Source organism: Musa acuminata, chromosome BXJ1-10, assembly GCF_036884655.1.
Source record: "Musa acuminata AAA Group cultivar baxijiao chromosome BXJ1-10, Cavendish_Baxijiao_AAA, whole genome shotgun sequence".
Lineage (NCBI taxonomy): Eukaryota > Viridiplantae > Streptophyta > Magnoliopsida > Zingiberales > Musaceae > Musa > Musa acuminata.
The window spans coordinates 26485243-26506662 of record NC_088336.1 but is presented as its reverse complement, the minus strand read 5'-3'; the positions used below and the strand labels follow the sequence as shown (position 1 = coordinate 26506662).

Genomic DNA, 21420 nt, shown 5'->3' with positions numbered 1-21420 from the left:
TTCAAAAGTATTCCTCTGAGTCCTAAACAAATGCTTAATTAATATTAATTTCTTCCAAATGTGACAATACTCACTGACCAAATAAAGCTAATTTTGCTAAATCAAATTAAAGATCAAATTTGATCTTATTAACATAATATAAAAAATTATTAAAAAAAATAAATTTAGTAAAAATAAAAAAGGTTAATTATTACGAATCAAATACTATCCAAAGATGCGTTTGCTGGTTTCTTTAATCGGACCGATCAGACCCGTAAGTCATTCATTCCTTCTTCCCATGTACGTATATCTACTCCTAACACGTAGGTAACACGTGAGATGTACCCACACGCCCTCTTTCTTTTACATACATGGATATATCTACGGCACGTGGATTTCACGTGAGTGTTCCCTGAGGAAGTTCTATCGATCCTCCTCATCCCTTCTCCGTTCTGGTGTCTTTTCTCTCTCTCTCTCTCTCTCTATATATGTATATTTATCGTTAAACACGTGGATATCACGTGAGAGTGGCCTCTATGGGGATCCGCTCCCCCTCTCGTCATTTCTCCGTTACGCCGACCTCGCTCGCGAATATATCTGTATATATGTCTCGCTTCAACCCCCCATCCCCCATTTGGTTTTTAACGGTGGCGGCCCTTTTCCTTTCCTTTCCTTCGTAGCTACTCTCTCTCTCTCTCCTCCGTTGTGGCCTCTCTTTCGCTCTCTCTTTTTATGTCTTTCGTTCGATGTGTATGCATCATCGCCTCATCAGCTCTTTCTCCAAAACCCTCTTTTCTTCGCCCTTTTTTCCGCATCGCCCTAATCGTAGGCCCGTATCATTTTTCGATCTTTTTCCTCTTTTAATTTAGATTCTTGGGGCTCTGATCTGTATCGCCGTTTGTTCTGGGCTTTTTGGTTGATCTTTGGGTGTTTGTTGGGGGTTGCAGGTTCTTGAGATAGGGGAGAGGCTGGAATCGAGATGGCGGGGAACCGGTCAAATCTGCCCTTGCGGCTGCAGCAGATCCTGTCCGGCGGGAGGTCCGTCTCGCCGGTCCTTAAATTGGAGTCCGAACCGGTGAGTTGTTTCTAGATTAAACCCCTTTTCTATTCCGTTCTTGGCGTTCCAATTTACTTGACATGATCAGATGGGGGTTTTCTTTTCGGTTGGTTCTTAATCGTTGGTCGTGGAGTGTGATCGGTGCTTGTAGTTGATTCGATGGGTCACGTGATGGACTCGTATCTTAGGTATTATGTTAGCTGACTGTGATGAAAGTTATGCTGGGCTTCATTTGGGCATGTTATGCTGTTCTGAATTATTTGCTCTAGTCGGTTTTGTTACGAGGGGGAAAAAAATATTGCGCGACTGTGACGTAACAAATCTTGGTACTGCTTTTGGTGCTTCAATGGTGATATAACTCCATTGCTCCTTCTTTCTATCTCTAATCTGAGCCTTTTTTTTATTTTATTTCACTTTGTTGTTGGACGTGTGTTGGATATACTAATTACTCATGCATCACAGATAAAATAGATGATCTGTTCTCTATGCCTGACTTGGCATGACGGCTAACAGAAAGAAGAAGAAATTATTTGAGTTGCGATATTGCTCTTTGGAGTGGTTAATAAGATGGTAAGGTAAAAAATAGAAGACAAATGAGAATTGCTAGTGGTTTGTAACCCCTTTGGCACTTTAGCAATTGCTCTTCATGTGTATTTCCATGCTTTTCTTGCCTAGCCTTCTTGGGGGTGCATAAGAAAAATATAGGAGTTTTCATTTTATCATTTATGGAGAATTAGTTCCATCTGTTTTTCTTGTGAAAGAAGCTAGACTATTATGGAATTTTAAAACAATAAATAAACTGTAGGGAAGAGCTATGGTGATTGAATTTTTTACTTTGATCAGAGTAAAGAAACTTATGTATGGTTTGCATCGCTTAGATAAAAGAATTTTTCTATTTAGAAATAGATTCTATCAATCGGAAATGATCAATTCTTAAACCTGAATCAAAGAATGTGCTGCTGTCTTTTAGAAGCTTCCTGTCATATGAATTTCATAGTAGATTTGCAATTCATTGGATATTTCATATTCATAGATTGTTCATTTATGTTGGATATGCAGAAATATAAGATCTTGGTATGTGATTTCCTAATGAACAGGTGATCTACTGAGACCATGGAGAGGCTATTTTAGATTTTTAGACTTTTATGGTGTAGAGTTCTTTCTTTAATATAATGATCAGTGTTTGGACTTATATTTAATGGATAATATACTTAGTAACAACATCTTTAGTTGTTCTGAAGTATCTGGGTCAGTTAGATTGTTTGCTTCCCGCAATATATAACCTTTGGAGGACAAATTCATAGATAATCAAAGGGTTACAGTATTTTTCTTAATTCAGCAAAGCCTTTTTTCTGTTGGTTGTCTATCCCAGACTCCACTAACTGACTTATAAAATCAATATATTAGATGCCTTCTTGAAGATGGGTAAAATGTTTTAGAGATCTTTTTTCTTTTTTTGTTTTTTGATTATAACTATTACCATTGACTTTCCTTGAAAAATCATTTCTCATCATTGAACATTCATCCACTTATATTTGATGCACCAACGTTTTGAGGTGTGTTTCTACTCACATTTGTCATTTAATGGTTTACACAAATCTGTTTGTAGTTTATATTGTGTTCTTTGACTTGTATTTGCTTGTTGTTCAAGATGTACTCTCTGAGAGATAATCTCATCACTTTAGTGCATATTGATCAAGTAACTTGATGTTATCATAATTAATGCGTAGCTTAGATCACATCCATGTCTAAGCAACTGGCGAAACAAAGCCTCAAATCCTTCTATGCTTTTCCTTTAAGATAGTTTTTCAGTCATTAGGCTCTTGAATGAGCCTTTGCATATTCATCTCCCAATGCCTGTTTCTGAAAAAAAAGGTTGGATAGTGATTAATATTCATTCGACAAATACATTTAATGATAAAGTTGCAAACTATTGTTTTTTGGCAACTATATGTGTTGCTAAAGTAGACTTAGTTTATTTAATGATGATATATGTACAATAAAATCATATAACCTCCTAGCTGACAAATTAGGAGAGCTAAGAGCTCATTTGCTAAGTGCCCTCTTTTATCATCTTCATCTCCTTGTTGCAGTAACACTATTCGTATCATGCATTTACCATTTTATTCTGGATTATATTAATTGTTTCACCTTCTTCATTCTAACCATATACATCGTGTAAGTATAACTGTATTTCTTATATGATGTATTTAAATGAATTAGCACAATTTCATTGTTTCAATGCATGGAACTATGTTTCCAGTCAAGAGATAATAACTTCTTTGCTAGTGTTTAGCTATAGTGTTAGGATCCTTTTGGGTTAGCATTGACATGATTCTTGGTTGTTCTTATGGTATGGTTTGATCCTTGTTATAGTTTACTTTGTCTAGTGTAACACAATATGCACAGACAGCCTTTTATCACTCTTTAATACATTTTATGGTTTAGATTGTCCTTGTTTGTTCAGGTACAGTTTACATTTTTTCTGTCAGTTACTGTTTGTAGTGGTAAGTGCTATAACTAGTTTTTCATGTACAATAATGAGAAATGTGACCCATGTATGTCTATGATCTGTTCTCGTTTAGGTTTAGTTTTGATTCTGGGGTTGAGTTGCACTGATCTAGCTGTTAGGTATTTCCACTTTATAAATTGCTAGGGTTTGTAGGTTCACGCTTGATGATTTGTGCATCAAAATAATTTTGATTACAACAAATTGTGACAGAGGATATTTGTAATGTCTGGATATTCAGAATTCTTGTGGGATTATAGTAGAGTTTTACGATTGGGATGGCATTTCAACTTAAAGATGAACCAGAATCAAAATATCAAAAAATTTCAAGAATATAAAACCAAAGTTCGCAATTCCATGTATTGGTAGTGTGCTGATTAGGGTTTGGACCGGTATACTGATGTATGTATGTATTGAGTTTCACAAAAAAAGTCTTAAAAATAAAACTGTACAGTACCAAGAATATGGTCTGATTTACCCTGGTCTGGGTGCCAGTTGGTCGTTGGACTGGTGAATACCCTCCGGACTGAACCATAGCAGGTGGTTTTGCAAACCTTGTATAAAACCAAACATAGTACGAGCGAGAGAAAATTAAGCTAATCAATATGTGCACAGGTATACCATAATACCAAGATATTGGCTCGGTGTTTGTTTATCTTCTAAAGTAGAATGTTGGTTGTGATCTTGATGGCAAATTTTGGACTTTCCTGTGGAAACTGATACTTGTCTTAAGTATGTTACTATTTGTATTTGCAGCCTCCAAAGGTTAAAGCTTTCATTGATAGGGTGATCAAGAGCCCATTACACGATATAGCTATACCTCTTTCAGGCTTCCGTTGGGAGTACAATAAGGTGCAGTTGAGTTTAATAACCAGAAGAGTTTCTCAAATGCTTTGCTTGTTTTGAATTTTGATGTTAGTTTTTTGTTTCATTTCAGGGAAATTTTCATCATTGGAGGCCGCTTTTTATGCATTTTGATACATACTTTAAGACGTATCTTTCTTGTAGGAAAGACCTCCTTTTATCTGACAATATCGTTGAGGAAGATCCATTTCCCAAACATTCCATTATGCAGATATTGAGAGTCATGCAAGTTATTTTGGAAAATTGCCACAACAAGAGTTCATTTGGAGGTCTAGAGGTGAAACTCAAGATTCAAGTTCAGAATTATGTCCATAATATTGCACAATTTCAGCAAAATTGTAGATTATTTTATTTGGCATTCAGGCTTTCTAACTTTTTTTTAATCATGTTCTTCAATCAGCATTTCAAGCTTCTACTTGCATCCACAGATCCAGATATTCTTATAGCTACCTTGGAAACTCTTTCAGCTTTGGTGAGAATAAATCCATCCAAGATGCATTTGGGTGGGAAATTGATTGGCTGTGGCTCTACGAATAGCTATCTCCTGTCTCTAGCACAGGGATGGGGAAGCAAAGAAGAAGGCTTGGGTTTACACTCATGCGTAGTGGCAAACGAGAGGAACCAACATGAAGGACTGTGCTTGTTCCCTTCAGATCTTGGAGATAATTGTGATGGCACCCAGCATCGTCTGGGTTCAACTCTTCATTTTGAATACAATATGGGTTCTTCCATAGGTACTGAGGGAACTAAGCCATCCAATATACATGTTATAAAAATTCCAGATCTGCATCTAAGAAAGGAGGATGATCTGGGCATTTTGAAGCAGTGTGTCGACCAGTTCAATGTACCTCCAGAGCACAGATTCTCATTGCTTACAAGAATTAGGTTTGCACATGCTTTCCGCTCGCCGAGAATTTGTAGACTATATAGCAGGATCAGCATTCTTGCATTTGTTGTTCTGGTACAATCAAATGATGCTCATGATGAACTTGTGTCTTTCTTTGCAAACGAGCCTGAATACACAAATGAGCTGATCAGGCTTGTTCGTTCTGAAGACTGTGTTCCAGGAACCATAAGAGCACTTGCTATGCTTGCATTAGGAGCACAGTTAGCAGCATATGCATCATCTCATGAACGGGCTAGAATATTGAGTGGTTCAAGTATTATATCTGCTGGTGGAAATCGGATGATGTTGCTAAATGTGCTACAGAAAGCTATTGTGTCACTTAGCAACCCCAGTGATCCATCTACTCCAGTATTTGTTGATGCTCTTCTGCAGTTTTTCTTACTTCATGTTCTATCATCTTCAAGTTCTGGTAGTGCTATAAGGGGGTCAGGAATGGTTCATCCTCTTCTACCCCTTCTGCAGGACTCTGATCCAGCACATATTCATCTCGTCTCCTCTGCAGTTAAAACCTTGCAAAAGCTGATGGAGTATAGTAGCCAAGCTGTATCACTATTTAAAGATTTAGGTGGGATTGAACTTTTGGCTCAGAGGCTACAGATTGAAGTTCATAGAATTATTGGCTCAGGAGAAGGCAGCAGTAACACAGTGATTTGCACCGATCTAGGAAAATCTGATGCAGATCATATGTACTTGCAGAAACGCCTCATCAAGTTTTTGCTTAAGACATTGGGTTCTGCTACATATTCCCCAGCAAATGCTACAAGGGCCCATAATTCCCACCATAATTCCTTGCTTTCTTCTTTATCTTTAATATTTAACAATGTGAACTGGTTTGGAGGGGACATATATTTTTCAGCAGTATCTGTTATGAGTGAAATCATTCACAAGGACCCCACATGCTTTCCTGTTCTGAATGAATTGGGTGTCCCAGAATCATTTTTATCATCAGTTAATTCTGGGATTATCCCTTCCTCAAAAGCACTTATATGTGTTCCTAATGGTCTTGGTGCCATCTGCCTTAACGCTAAAGGATTGGAGGCGGTTAAAGAAACTGCTGTACTGCGATTTCTGGTGGAGGCCTTCACAACAAGGAAATATTTGGTAGCAATGAATGAGGGTGTTGTTCTTTTAGCAAATGCTGTTGAGGAGCTTCTTCGGCATGTATCTTCGTTAAGAGGTGCTGGTGTTGAGATAATAATTGAAATTGTTAACAAGCTTGCTTCCATGGGAGAGGAGAAGTGCAAGGAAACTGCAGATGATATGAATGAGAACACTGCCATGGAAACTGATCTTGAAGAAAAGGCAAATGAGGGGCATGATTTGGTAAGTGCTATGGATTTGGCTGCAGATAGCATCAGCGATGAGCAGTTTGAGCAATTAAGCATTTTTCATGTGATGGTATTAGTTCATCGAACAATGGAAAATTCTGAAACTTGTAGAATGTTCGTAGAGAAGGGGGGCATAGAGACTTTGTTGAGACTTCTTCAACGACCTAGTATCACACAGTCATCTGATGGGATGCCAATTGCTCTGCATAGTACTGTGGTCTTCAAGGGCTTTACACAGCATCATTCTGCACCCCTTGCACATGCATTTTCTTCCTCTCTTAGGGGGCACTTGATGAAAGCCCTGAATGAATTTAGTTCAGTTTCTGGCTCGCTTTTGCAGGATACCAAGTCTGTGCAAGACAATGGAATTTTCTCTTCTCTTTTTGTTGTTGAGTTTCTCCTTTTCCTTGCTGCTTCTAAAGATAATCGTTGGATGAGTGCATTACTCACTGAATTTGGAGACTCTAGCAAGGATGTCCTAGAAGATATTGGACGAGTTCATCGTGAGGTGCTGTGGCAGATTGCCCTTCTTGAAGATTCAAAAGTTGAAAGAGATTATGATTCTTCTTCAAGTGACATAAATGTAGATCCTGGTATGGTCGATTCAGAAGAGCAACGGATTGGTTCTTTTAGGCAGTATCTTGATCCATTGCTGAGACGGAGAGTGTCTGGGTGGAGTATAGAGTCCCAATTTTCTGACCTCGTTAGTATATATCGTGACCTCGGCCGTGCTGCTACTGGTTCACATAGACATGGTATAGATGGCTATTCAACTTTGCGAGTTGCTCCTACTACCCGATCTCAGCCTTCTAATTCTTTAGACACAAGTTCTGCAAGCAAAACAGAAGAGGACAAGCAGAGATCTTATTATTCTTTATGCCATGAGACGATGAGGTCACTTTGTTATCATATTAACCATCTCTTTATGGAGCTGGGTAAAGCGATGTTGCTCACTTTGCGTCGTGAGAACAATCCTGTAAATGTTTCCCCTTCAATTGTGTCTGTTGTCGGCACAGTTGCTTCCATTGTGTTGGGACACTTGAATTTTGCGGGGCGTGTGAGTGCTGCTATGGAGAGTGAGGTTTCTGTTTCCACAAAATGTCGATACCTTGGCAAAGTTATTGATTTTGTTAGTGGAATTCTATTCGACAGGCCAGAAATATCGAACCCCATCATGGTAAAGTGCTTTTTTGGACATGGGGTCATTCAGGCTGTTTTAACCACTTTTGAAGCTACAAGCCAGTTGCTCTTCACGATCAACAGGATGCCAGCTTCCCCAATGGATATGGACGATAAATGCCAGAAAGAAGAAAAAGAAGAATCAGATAATTCATGGATATCTGGTCCTTTAGCAAGCTATGGGACACTATTGGACCACTTAGCCACATCATCTTCCATCTTGTCTTCCTCAACAAAGCAGTTGCTTGAGCAACCTATTGCAAATGGAAGCATTTCATTTCCTCAAGATGCAGAGACATTTGTGAAGGTGCTTCAATCTAAGGTGTTAAAAGCTGTACTTCCTATTTGGACGCATCCTCACTTTGCTGAATGCAATTTGGAGTTTATTACGTCAATGATCTCTATTATGAAGCACGTCTACATTGGGGTTGAAGTTCGAAATGTCAGTGGCAATGCTGGAGCTCACTTACCTGGTCCCCCGCCTGATGAATCAGCTATTTCATTGATTGTAGAGATGGGTTTTTCTCGTGCTAGGGCAGAAGAAGCACTGAGACAGGTTGGCACGAATAGTGTTGAGATTGCAACTGATTGGCTATTTTCTCATCCAGAAGAACCACAAGAAGATGATGAACTTGCTCGAGCTGTTGCTATGTCCCTAGGGAACTCAGACACATCCTTGAAGGAAGATGAAATTTTAAATGCTGGTATTTTTGACCAAGAAGAGGAAGCTGTTCAATTACCTCCTGTTGATGAAATTTTATCGGCATGTATCAGACTCCTTCAGGTGAATGAACCTTTAGCATTTCCGATTAGGGACCTTCTTGTTATGATTTGTTCTCAAAATGATGGTGAACACCGACTGAAGGTCCTCTCTTATATCATTGATCATGTCAAGCATTGTTGTGTGCCATCAGCTCCGTTAAGTGAAAGTATGCTATCTGCATTATTTCATGTGCTTGCTTTAGTTCTCCATGAGGATTTTATGGCACGGGAAATTGCCTTTCAGGCTGGCCTGGTAAAGATTGCTTTAGACCTGCTTTCTGGATGGAATCTGGGCTCTTCTGATGGGGAGAAATCTCAAGTTCCAAAGTGGGTGACTGCATGTTTGCTTTCTGTTGATCAGATGCTTCAGGTGGATCCTAAGATGACTCCAGGAGCAATTAATTTGGAACAACTGAAAAAGGATAAACATAATTCCCAGAATTCAGTTGTGATTGATGAGAATAGAAAGAAGGATTTACAGTCTTCTTTGGGATCAACTACTGGGAATTTGGATATTCAGGACCAGAGGAGGCTTTTGGAGATATGCTGCAGATGTATACAGAATCAATTACCTTCTGAGACAATGCATGTGGTGCTGCAGCTATGTTCTACATTAACTAAAGTTCATACAATTGCTGTTAGTTTTCTCGATTCTGGAGGTTTGCATGCATTGCTTAGTTTGCCTTCCAGCAGCTTATTCCCTGGATTCAATAACGTAGCAGCTGCCATCATCCGTCACATTTTGGAAGACCCGCATACTCTTCAGCAAGCCATGGAATTGGAGATACGTCATAGCCTCATTGCGGCCACAAATAGACATTCAAATGCCAGAGTTTCACCACGGACCTTTGTTCAAAACTTGGCTATTGTTATTTCCAGGGACCCTGTGGTGTTTCTGAAAGCTGCACAAGCTGTATGCCAGATTGAGATGGTAGGTGACAGACCTAATATTGTGCTGTTGAAAGATCGTGAGAAGGAAAGGTCCAAGGCAAAAGACAAGGAAAAAACAGCCGAGAAAGACAAAGTAGCAGCAAGCGATGGAAAGACTACTGGAACGGAAGTGGTCTCAGTGGCCGCAGGAAGTGGACATAGTAAACTACCAGACTTGAGTGTAAAGAACACCAAAGCTCATCGAAAATCTCCTCAGAGCTTTACAAGTGTAATTGAATATCTTTTGGATTTAATTGTGAAATTTGTCCCTCCTTCAGAAGTTAATTGCCATACTGATACAGTTCCTGGTACTCCCTCGTTATCAGACATGGATATTGATTCCACTTCAGCTAAAGGAAAAGAAAAAGTTATTGCTGTTTCATCTGAAGATGGCAAAATTACTACCCAGGAGGCTTTAGCCTCTCTTGCAAAAATTGCTTTTATTATCAAGTTATTGACAGAGATACTTCTGACGTATGCTTCATCAATTCATGTATTGCTTAGAAAAGATGCTGAACTCAGTAGTTCGCGTGCAACTTCAAAAGGTTTATCTGGCAATAGCAGTGGGGGAATTTTTCATCACATTCTTCACAATTTTCTCCCATATCCAGGAATCCACAAAAAGGATAAGAAAACTGATGGAGATTGGAGGCATAAGTTAGCTACCAGAGCAAACCAGTTTTTGGTGGCATCATCTGTTCGTTCAACAGAAGGACGCAGAAGGATTTTTTCTGAAATTAGTCGTGTGTTTAATGACCTTGTTGACTCATCTAATAATTGTAGAGCAGCTGATTCCCATATGCATGCCTTTGTTGATCTACTTAATGATATCCTTGCTGCTCGTTCACCAACTGGTTCATATATTTCAGCAGAAGCTTCAGTTACGTTTATTGATGTTGGGCTTGTTCGCTCTCTAAGTCGGACTCTTCAAGTTCTGGACTTGGACCATGCTGATTCACCAAAGCTTATCCCAGGGATTATCAAGGTGTTGGAGTTGGTGACCAAAGAACATGTGCATTCTGCGTACATTAACTCTGCAAAGGGGGACAACTCTCTGAAGCTTGCTTCTAATGAGCATCAAGTCGGTTCTTCTGATTTTCATGGCGAAAGGTTTCAGGCCCTAGAAATGGCATCACAACCTGACCATACCGAAGTGGTGGCTGACCAGCGGGAAGCTGTTAATGGTATCCAAACTTCAGGCAATTATCATTCTGATGATATGGAACATGACCGGGAATTGGATGGAAATTTTGCTCGTGAAGCTGAAGATGATTTCATGCATGAAGCATCTGAGGATGGTACTGGCCTGGAGAATGGTGTTTCAACTGTGGAAATCAGATTTGAAATACCACAGAATGCGGAAGATGATATGGGTGATGAAGATGACGATGAAGATATGTCAGGGGATGAAGGAGAAGTTGATGAAGACGATGAGGATGATGAAGAAAATAATGATTTGGAAGAAGATGAAGTTCATCAAATGTCTCATCCTGACACAGATCATGATGACCATGAAATTGATGATGAAGAGTTTGATGAAGATGTCTTGGAAGAAGAGGATGATGACGACGACGACGATGATGGTGTGATACTCAGGTTGGAGGAGGGATTCAGTGGAATAAATGTTTTTGACCACATTGAAGTCCTTGGTGGTGACAATTTTTCTGTGATGCCTCTTGACATATTTGGCTCTAGACGTCAAGGACGGACAACATCCATTTACAATCTTATTGGAAGAACTGGTGATCATGGTGCTCTTCATTTTGATCATCCATTGTTGGAGGAACCTTCTTCCTTTAGACAGCTTGTTCACCAAAGACAATCAGGTGAAGTATCCATTTCCTATGTTGCATTATCGTTGATTTGATGTTTAACTGTTAATTTCCATGTGATTTTTTCATTTAAAGACAATCAGGTGAAATATCCAACTATCGATTTCCTTTGCTGTTACATCTAACCGTTTCATCTCTACATGGTTTTTCTCATCCAACCGTAGTTTCTTACATGAGTAAACAATAATACAAATAGTTAATTTGTCAAAATTGTATTTATAGGAATTTCTCAAGGCATTACATGCTGACAGTTTCAGAATTTGCTTTTTCAGAGAATGCAGTGGATATAGCTTACTCAGATAGGAATCACGAGAGTGCTTCTTATAGAATGAATGCTATCTTCCGGACATTGAGAAATGGGCGGCATGGGCATCGTTTTAATATGTGGCTAGATGATAATCATCAACGTGGTACATCTAGTGCTCCTGCAGTGCCACAAGGCATTGAAGAACTACTTGTTTCCCAATTAAGGCAGCCTACTGTCCAAATTTCTGACCAAAATATACCCACTAACAGTCCACAGGAAACCCATGAAACCAGCCAGTTACAGATGTCAGAAGTGGAAGTTAGAGAAGAAGCGGAAACAAGAGCTTCTGACAATAATGAGAATATTACTCTTCCTTCACGAGTGATAGGTGGTTCTGGAAATGCCAGTGTTGGATCCACAAATGGTGATATAATTCAAGATGCAGGTGTATCTGCTACAGGTGAGCAAGTGACAGAGATGCAGTATGAACGAGGTGATGTAATTGTACGAGATGTTGAAGCAGTGAGCCAAGCAAGCAGTGGCAGTGGGGCAACTTTAGGGGAAAGCCTTCGCAGTTTGGAAGTGGAAATAGGGAGTGTTGATGGACACGATGATGGAGACAGGCCAGGTCCTGTGGATAGGCTTCCTTTGGGTGATTTGCAGCCACCTGTTCGGCTGAGAAGGTCTTCTGGAAATCCCGTGCCAGTAAGTGGTCGTGATACGTCACTGGAAAGCGTTAGTGAGGTCCCACAACATCAGGACCAAGAAACTGATCGGAGTGCTCCACATGAGGAGCCACAACCCAATGGAAACGTTGAGACAGACACAATCGACCCTACATTTTTGGAGGCTCTTCCTGAGGAATTACGAGCTGAAGTCCTTTCATCACGGCAAAATCAGGTGGCACAGACTTCGAGCGAGCAACCTCAAGCTGATGGAGATATAGATCCTGAATTTCTTGCTGCACTTCCACCTGATATACGGGAAGAGGTCCTAGCACAACAACGTGCTCAAAGGCGACAGCAAGCACAACAATTGGAAGGTCAACCAGTTGAGATGGATGCTGTTTCAATAATTGCTACACTTCCTTCAGAAATTCGGGAAGAGGTAAGCTTAAAGCAGCACTGTTATTAGAAGTTCTAGCTATAAGTTTCCACTACATAGTTATAGCCATTAGTTTCTTAATTTGTGACATTTCTGTTCACGTTCTTGAAGATGACCTTTTTTTTGTTCATGATGTCTAAATGTTTGATCGTTCCAGGTGCTTTTAACATCACCAGATACACTCTTGGCTACATTGACTCCTGCACTTGTTGCTGAAGCAAACCTGTTGCGTGAAAGGTTTGCTCATCGTCACCACAGTGGCACACTTTTTGGCATGAGTTCTAGAAATCGTCGGGGTGAGTCTTCTAGGCATGGTGAAACTATTGGTTCCACACTAGATAGAACTGTTGAGGCTGCTGCTCGGGGAACTGCAGTTGGCAAACTGATTGAAACAGACGGTATCCCTCTAGTTGATATAGATGATCTAAAAGCAATGATCAGACTGCTGCGTATGGTTCAGGTAGTTGCTTGCTTTTATCAACTTTGTGTTGTATGAAAAGTTTACATGATTGACAGTTTGACATGCAACTTGCAGCCATTGTATAAGGGTCAGCTACAGAGGCTTCTCTTGAATCTATGCACCCATTATGAAACAAGAACTTCACTGGTGAAAATTTTAATGGATATGTTAATGCTTGAACTACGGGGATCCATTAACAATTCAGTTGACTCTGCTGAATCACCATTTCGATTGTATGGTTGCCAGAGTCATGTCGCGTACTCCCGTCCTCAATTTAATGGCGGTATAGTTTTAGCTTCAGCAGTACATTTAATTGATTGTAATAATTTGTTCATGTTTTTGTAGTTTCAGCTTTTCTCATCTAGCTTACTTTATTGGTTGCTTTGTTTAGAATAATGAATTAGCATTCATGCTAGTAAAAGCTGGTTGATTAGATATGTCGATGATCTCTCTCACATTTTGGTTAGCAGAATATTATTTTAATTATTTATCATGCTCCATGTTCACTAGATCTTTGATAATATGCAGGAGTGCCCCCCCTAGTGTCTCGTCGTATTTTGGAAACTCTGACTTACTTGGCGCGAAACCATCCGAAGGTGTCTAAACTGTTACTCCATCTTGAATTGCCATGTACACCTGCATGCCTTTTGGAAACATCTGTTCAGGCACGTGGGAAAGCTGTTCTCATGGAAGAAGATAAACCTGAAGATGAAAGAGGTGCTTTTGCCATTGTGTTGCTTCTACGTCTTCTGAGTCAACCATTGTACATGAGGAGTGTCGCTCATCTAGAACAGGTACAACTTAAGAACAAGTGCTGTGATCTTGTTGCTGTTTTAGAAGTTCATGACTGATAGAACTTCCTTTCCATTTCAGTTGTTAAACCTTGTTGAAGTTATTATTGTAAATGGTGAAAGTGACTCTGGCCTATCCAACAAACCTGGAGCTTCTCTTGAACAACAATCTGGTTCTGAAAACACCACGCAAGATGCACAGGTTACTGCTGATGCTGTTGGATCTGCTGCTGAAGAGGGTGTTAAATCTGTACAGGCCAAAGACTCTGAAAGGGCTTCTACTTCACGTGCAGACAATGTGAACAGTATAAGTGACATTCTATTGAGCATTCCAGAGGGAGAACTGCAACTTTTATGCTCATTGCTTGCACGTGAAGGGTATGTGAACAAAGCCTTTCTCTATATTCTCTTTCTAGTTACCTTTAAGTGATGCATCTAATGGCTAGTTGCTGTTGTTGCCATAATCTAAAAGAACCCTTCTTGTTTGTCATTGCGACGGGCTTCAATTTAGAGGTCATTTCTTTTAACAAAAAAGGGAATCACGGCCATTTATACAGTTCAGTGTGTGTGATCGGACTATTGGTGCTTGTTTTATTTCTCTATCATAAACTTAGCAATAGGGCAGTAAGATTTAGTAGTAATATGCTGATGCAAACTGATTTAGAGCATTTGATCAAGTCGAGTCTGTAATGTGTCTTCTTTTTGTGTGTTCTTGTATATTTGTTGGGGGTTGAGGATTACCTTCAAATTTTTCTATGTAGAAAATATATTGGTTAGGTTGGGGTCTATTTTACCTAGGAAAAATTCTCACATTGGAGATAATCATGGTTGGATTCGTTCTGTGATAAGCAATGAAGTTGTGTGTGTGTTAATATTCTATGATAGAAAATGACTACCAATTGGTGCTCTGTTGACTGATGATTAACTGTACATATTTGTTCTTGCTAGACAGAAAAGGGCCACCAATTTGTACCCACTAGATGCTTCAGTTCTAGTCTCCAAGGTGGATCAAGGGGAGCAAAAGATCATTTTTAGCTATTGCGTCTTTTTTTTATTTTTTTGAGAACCTGTTCTGGATGTTTATAAAGATGTGATGAAATTTCAATAAATCTTTAGTCATGTGGCGTTATATATCTCTTCCCTCTGATTAATGTTTTCTCTAATCTACTCATCCGTAGCAACAATCTTCTACCTGCACATTTCTTTCAATCTTGTTTCTTATCTTGTTGTCATCTTTATTTATGTATTACATAAATGGCTGCACTACATGAATTCTAAAACATATTGGAGCAGTGGGTCCGACTTACTAAGCTACTTTGTTTTATGATGTTGCAGTCTTCAAGTACTTTTTAGTTTTTAATTATTTCCTTTTAAAGTTTTAGTTTTCTGTTAATTTCTTGCGAGGTTATGATATTATTTGGAATAAAAGGTAGGTACCTTCTTGTAAAGTTACCCACTGGTTTGCCATCAGCTTTTCAGTCTTAATTTATTCTGCTTTTTCACAATGCCTATCTGGAGAAATATGTTTGTCCTCAATTTTAACAGGTTGATATTTTATTAATTAAATTTTAACCAACACAACTTAATTTTAACTGCCCATTAATATTGGCTATTGTGTGAAAGCATTCACTCAGCTATGCTGTAGGGTTTTTTCTGTTGGCTGCAGTTTAAAATCTCTTATCAGTCCACCTTAGTATAGTTGTTTGGGACTTAGGTGTAAAAGGGTGAGCCAAATGTGTGAGGCTCCCACAGATATCACCAATGTAGGATAGAGGGAGGTACAATGAGTGGATCTGCCTTTAAATACATGATGTCTTCTCATTGAAATAAAGCTGTTGTGACCATCTGGCCTCTATAGCAATTCCCGTTGTTGCTGTCACCCTTTTTCACTCGTAGTAAGCCCTAAGTGATATTTTTTAATCTTATTTATGCTCTATGCTTTAATGCTGCACATGTGCTTCTCCGATATATGACATATTAAATTAACATCATGGAACACTTGCTATGCCAATGTAAATCCTTCTGCCACCCAAGGCTTCAACTTGTTTTATCGTGCTCTTTCTTACTTTTGAAGTTCTTTCCACTGCAGATTGTCAGATAATGCATATGTTCTTTTGGCTGAAGTATTAAAAATGATGGTAGCCAGTGCTCCTACGTATTGTCGTTTGTTCACTACGGAGCTTGTCAATGCTGCGCGAAGTTTGAGTGTCTGTGCAATGAATGAACTGAACTTATATGAGGATGCTGAAAAAGCTCTTCTCAGTTCATCTTCTACCAATGGAACCGCAATCTTGAGAGTTCTGCAGGCCTTGAGTTCTCTTGTCACTGGATTGCATGAAAAGGCTCCTGATGTGCTCCCCGAGAAAGGCCATACTGATGCGCTTTCTCATGTATGGGACATAAATGCTGCACTTGAACCTTTGTGGTTAGAGTTGAGCAACTGCATAAGCAAAATAGAGATTTCTTCAGAAACCCCATCAGATATGGTTTCTATTTCAGGAAATTTGGCATCCACAAGTACACCACTGCCAGCTGGTGCCCAAAACATCTTGCCATACATTGAGTCATTCTTTGTGACATGTGAAAAATTACGTCCTGGGCAATGTGAAGTAGTTCAGGATTTTGCTACTACAAGTGACATTGAAGAGGCAACAACACCAGCTTGTGGGCAGAAGTCATCTGGGGCATGTACAAGCACTGATGAAAAACATGTTGTTTTTGTTAGGTTTTTAGAGAAACATAGGAAATTGTTAAACTCATTCATTCGGCAGAATCCTGGTTTGCTTGAGAAGTCATTTTCTCTCATGCTCAAGGTTCCACGCTTCATTGATTTTGACAATAAACGTGCTCATTTTCGGTCAAAAATAAGGCATCAACATGACCATCATCACAGTCCAGTCAGAATTTCAGTGAGAAGAGCCTACATACTGGAGGACTCCTATAATCAATTGCGAATGCGATCACCACAAGATCTGAAGGGAAAATTGACTGTTCATTTTCAAGGTGAAGAAGGTATTGATGCTGGTGGGCTTACTCGAGAATGGTATCAGTTGCTTTCACGAGTAATTTTTGATAAGGGTGCTCTGCTTTTTACAACTGTTGGCAATGAATCGACATTCCAGCCAAATCCCAATTCAGTTTACCAGACAGAACATCTTTCATACTTCAAGTTTGTTGGACGAGTGGTGAGTGGTGTCTTCCATTTATATCATTTACTTTTAAAACTATTTTTTTTTCTGTGGTTTACAGACAGAAGTTGCCTATTTCCTTCCAGGTTGGTAAAGCACTCTTTGATGGTCAGCTCCTGGATGTCCATTTCACCCGCTCATTCTACAAACACATTCTTGGTGTGAAGGTTACGTATCATGACATTGAGGCTGTTGATCCTGATTACTTTAAGAACCTGAAGTGGATGCTTGAGGTATGCTTCACTTGATATGCACTCAGGAGTTTTTGATTCTTTTGCTACCTCCAAATCTTGCTTCACTTTTGTTGTTTCATGAATATTTTATTACCCAATTATGATATTCTATTAATTTCTTATTGCAGAATGATATAAGTGATGTTTTGGACCTTACTTTTAGCATGGATGCTGATGAGGAAAAGCTGATACTGTATGAAAGGGCAGAGGTAGTTGACTGTTTCTAATTCAGATAATAATTTTACTTGTTTATAATTTTTTTAGGAATGGACATTAGAAGATGTTATAACTTAGATATGTCCTAAGATGAACATATTTGCTAGAGTTAAACAAAATGAACAAAACAGTTGGTTATTCTTGGGGACTTCTTTAAAACACATAATTAGTGTTGTATATAGTAGAAATTCAATGATGATATCTGTGATTTATTGCTGTCAAATGGAAGGTGGTCATACATCTTCTATATTAATTTTCCCTTATTAGGTTATGTATATATTCTTCTTCTTTTTGATGTGATGATCCATAAATTATATCCACATGCTTGCTGCTAAAGCTACCTCAAGGTGACCATAAAGAACATGATCACAAGTCCTCTTTTGTTATCTCTTCTTCCAGCATATGCTGTGTTTACTGTGTGCTTTCATGTGGACATGTATGTTGTTCCGTGGAGTAGCTTTAGGTGTTTTGCAGTTCCCTAAGGCTGTTCTGCTGAATCATGTGATACTGCCATGTCCGTGTGGTTAATAATGAAAAATCATTTTTAATGATTTATCTTGTACTCTTTTATTTAAAGTTGTTGTAAAGTCCTAATAACCTAAATAAGTTATGCTTTGTTATTTCTCATTTGATACTATACTTGTTCTGACATGTTGGCTGTGTAGGTAACTGATTGTGAGTTGATTCCTGGTGGGCGAAATATCAGGGTCACCGAAGAAAACAAACATGAATACGTTGATCGTGTAGCAGAACATTTGCTAACAACTGCAATTAGGCCTCAGATCAATGCTTTTATGGAAGGCTTTAATGAATTGATTCCTCGGGAGTTGATATCTATTTTCAATGATAAAGAGCTGGAATTATTAATAAGTGGACTTCCAGATATAGACTGTAAGTTGTTAATTTATATGTTTGCATGATTCTAGCATTTCATTCAATTGACATGGTTTATGTTATTTTACTTGTTACTTATATTCTTTGTTTAACTCTTTGGCAGTGGATGACTTGAGAGCAAATACTGAATATTCTGGCTACAGTAATGCATCCCCTGTAATTCAGTGGTTCTGGGAAGTCATTCAGGGCTTCAGCAAGGAGGATAAAGCTCGATTCCTGCAATTTGTGACAGGCACCTCCAAGGTATTTCTCCGAGGTTAAACGTCATATTTTTTTATGTTTCATGAAGTAGCAAGCTGCTTATAAATAGAAGCTGACAAATATATAGGGCAGTTTGTTTAGGTAATTTGCTTAAGTTTCCAGTTGATAGCAGCCGAAAGAGGGGACATTCGGTTTCATGACTCAGCTTTAAATTTGATATGCCTAAACCACATGGTTCAAAATACTCAAGCCTAAATTAATAGTAGTAGACTCATTCAAATCCCCTTCCTCATCTGATGTGGGGTTAAGTTTGTCACAATCTTCTCTGCATAAAAGTTGATGTTCTTATCGAGGTCCAAACATAAATAAAATACAAATCTTAGTATGGTGCATGTGAGGCATAGTCCAACTATGGTTCCATGTCATGATGTGCCTCTAACCCCATTTACAAATAACCTTATTCTACTTGCCCTCTTATCATGCCAAGTTATAGGGTTGCTCATATAATTTCACACGGTCCCATATGATAGATTTGAATTACATGGAAAACCTTGATATGGTTTCTCACAAACCCATCTAATAGATTGGAATCACATACTTCAAAAAGTTTATGCCCAAATTAATAATAGTATGCCCATCTAACCCCATAAACTTTCACAAATCTCCTCTTGCGTTTGATGAGGAATTAAACTGGGGTGTCACATTTTGACTTCTTGTTGCTACTAGTTCATGGTAAAATTCATAGTATGAACCTCTATGAGCCATCACCGTACATCTAATCTGATTGCTTTTTTTATGTTAAATTTTTTTAATGTAAATCTAGCTTGAAGTCACTGATGCAACATTGTCTCACTGCATTTCTTTTTAACCAATGTGCTCCACTTATTTTGGTTTTTGACATTTCTCTGTGGTTTGGAGTACCAAGGTGCACCGAGCGCACCATGTCTGTTTAACACCATATATTTGATTTATGATTTGCTGGTCGGTACTAACATGATCTTACTGGTCAGTGCTTTTTACATAGTAAGCTTTTCATCTTCATATTTGCATGAGTTATTATACATGCATAGATATCTACCTAATAAATTCTTTATGTATTTGGATGCTCTTAACTTGTTATCCTTTCTATCAGGTCCCATTGGAAGGTTTCAGTGCTCTTCAAGGAATTTCAGGCTCACAGAGGTTTCAGATTCACAAGGCATATGGGAGCCCCCACCACCTGCCTTCAGCTCATACCTGGTAAGTCTTTTTTCCTTGTATATTAACGAACTTCAGAAAATAAGTGGACCAAAAGAGAGCCAGAGTTTCAGCAATTTTAAATCTTCAAGTATTTTCATTTGTTTGAAAAAACCAATTGCATGACATCTTCCAAGGAACAAACACGTACCATCTCTTGGTGTTTTACTCAATTTGAAAAGATAAAGGTTAGTTATATGTGTTTCAGGTAGCAAAGAATAATCAACAAATTTATAAATAGGTTGATATGGGTGTCTAACCAATTTAGATATAGAATTGTCTTGCCCATATGCACTATTTAGGTCAAGTTTGTAAGAAGTTGGCAGGTTAAGATAGGAATCTGCTTGATCCTAATTGGTGGATCGGGTTAGTCAACCAGGGTGGGATTAAAATTTACAAAATGACGGAATATTATTTCACCTGCTGGTTAGACTTTTTTTTATGTGAAATACCATGTTTAATCTGATTGATGCCGTTCAGATTTGTTTGAGTTAATTCCATTTTGGTTCTGTAGCAGTAATTGTCTCCTGTGATATTATGCCCAATAGATGCAATGCTCAATCTCCAACAGTCATTTTTTCATGGCACTCAGTTCCAATAGCTTGTTGGCATGGGCTTTCATTTTATGCCTTCTAAGAGCTTAGTGTGTATAGATAAAGAAGGTGCTGCTAGATATAATGCTCTTAATGTAAGATGTCAGAGGGCTCTATGTTATGTCAACATCCATTGTTATAGCTGTTGCTTGTTTTTCCTGTCAGTTCTTCCATTACTGTGGTCTTCTGCCATATGAACCATTAGTGTTATGATCTCATGTCCACTCGTTAACATGATCATGGATCACATTGTACTTGTTGCAGCTTTAACCAATTAGACCTGCCTGAGTACACCTCCAAAGAACAGCTGCAGGAGAGGTTACTTCTAGCTATCCATGAAGCCAATGAGGGGTTCGGCTTTGGCTGAGTCGGATGGAACATTTGCATCCCTTTTGTACAGATACTGTATTGAACATGATGTCTGGATCCGACTCGGCCTTCCTAACGATTGGAAATGTGGTTTCTTGGACGCTTTCCACCTCCCACAGATGCTAGGGTTCAGAGTTCAACTGTGAAGCTGTTTCTTGATCGAATAATGATGATTTGAAAGGAGTGAAGGCCGTATATATTCTCCATCGCCATGTTCTAGTTTGCAGGTTGGGGGTGAGGTATGCTTCGAGATCAGAGTACCGTTTGGTGTTCGGTGTGATAATCTGCACGGCAACTTTCTTTTTCTTTCTCCCCAATTGTTTCCGACAGCTTTTGTACCTGAAAGTAGCACATAGTTTTTTTTATTTTTATTTTTATTTTACTTGGAATACTTTTGGAAAGATTATGTATGGTGACCTCTAGTTATCAATCAGTACAAGGTTTACATAACAATCTCATCCGGAAGGTTCTTGTGGTTTGTGTGCCTATCTGGGTTTGTAAGTAGACACTATTGAATGGTTCTGCTAGTGGAAACAATCCG

General features: G+C 38.8%; 1 protein-coding gene across 2 annotated transcripts; it reads left to right on the top strand.

The window, feature by feature from the left end:
* Window positions 1-612: 612 nt before the first annotated feature.
* On the top strand, window positions 613-21337 carry LOC103968470 (E3 ubiquitin-protein ligase UPL1). Of its 2 annotated transcripts, XM_009381703.3 has the most exons (17): window positions 613-808; window positions 927-1054; window positions 4302-4397; window positions 4483-4686; window positions 4810-11341; window positions 11620-12701; window positions 12856-13158; window positions 13234-13441; window positions 13687-13952; window positions 14032-14327; window positions 16039-17134; window positions 17224-17370; window positions 17499-17579; window positions 18252-18477; window positions 18584-18723; window positions 19814-19920; window positions 20775-21337. In XM_009381703.3, exons 2-17 carry the CDS (start codon window positions 959-961, stop codon window positions 20875-20877), a joined length of 10983 nt encoding a protein of 3660 aa, XP_009379978.2. In that variant the 5' UTR covers window positions 613-808; window positions 927-958; the 3' UTR covers window positions 20878-21337. The 2 variants fall into 2 exon arrangements, with proteins under 2 accessions (XP_009379978.2, XP_009379977.2); XM_009381702.3 differs by having other exon boundaries at window positions 4483-11341.
* The last annotated feature ends 83 nt before the right edge of the window (window positions 21338-21420 follow it).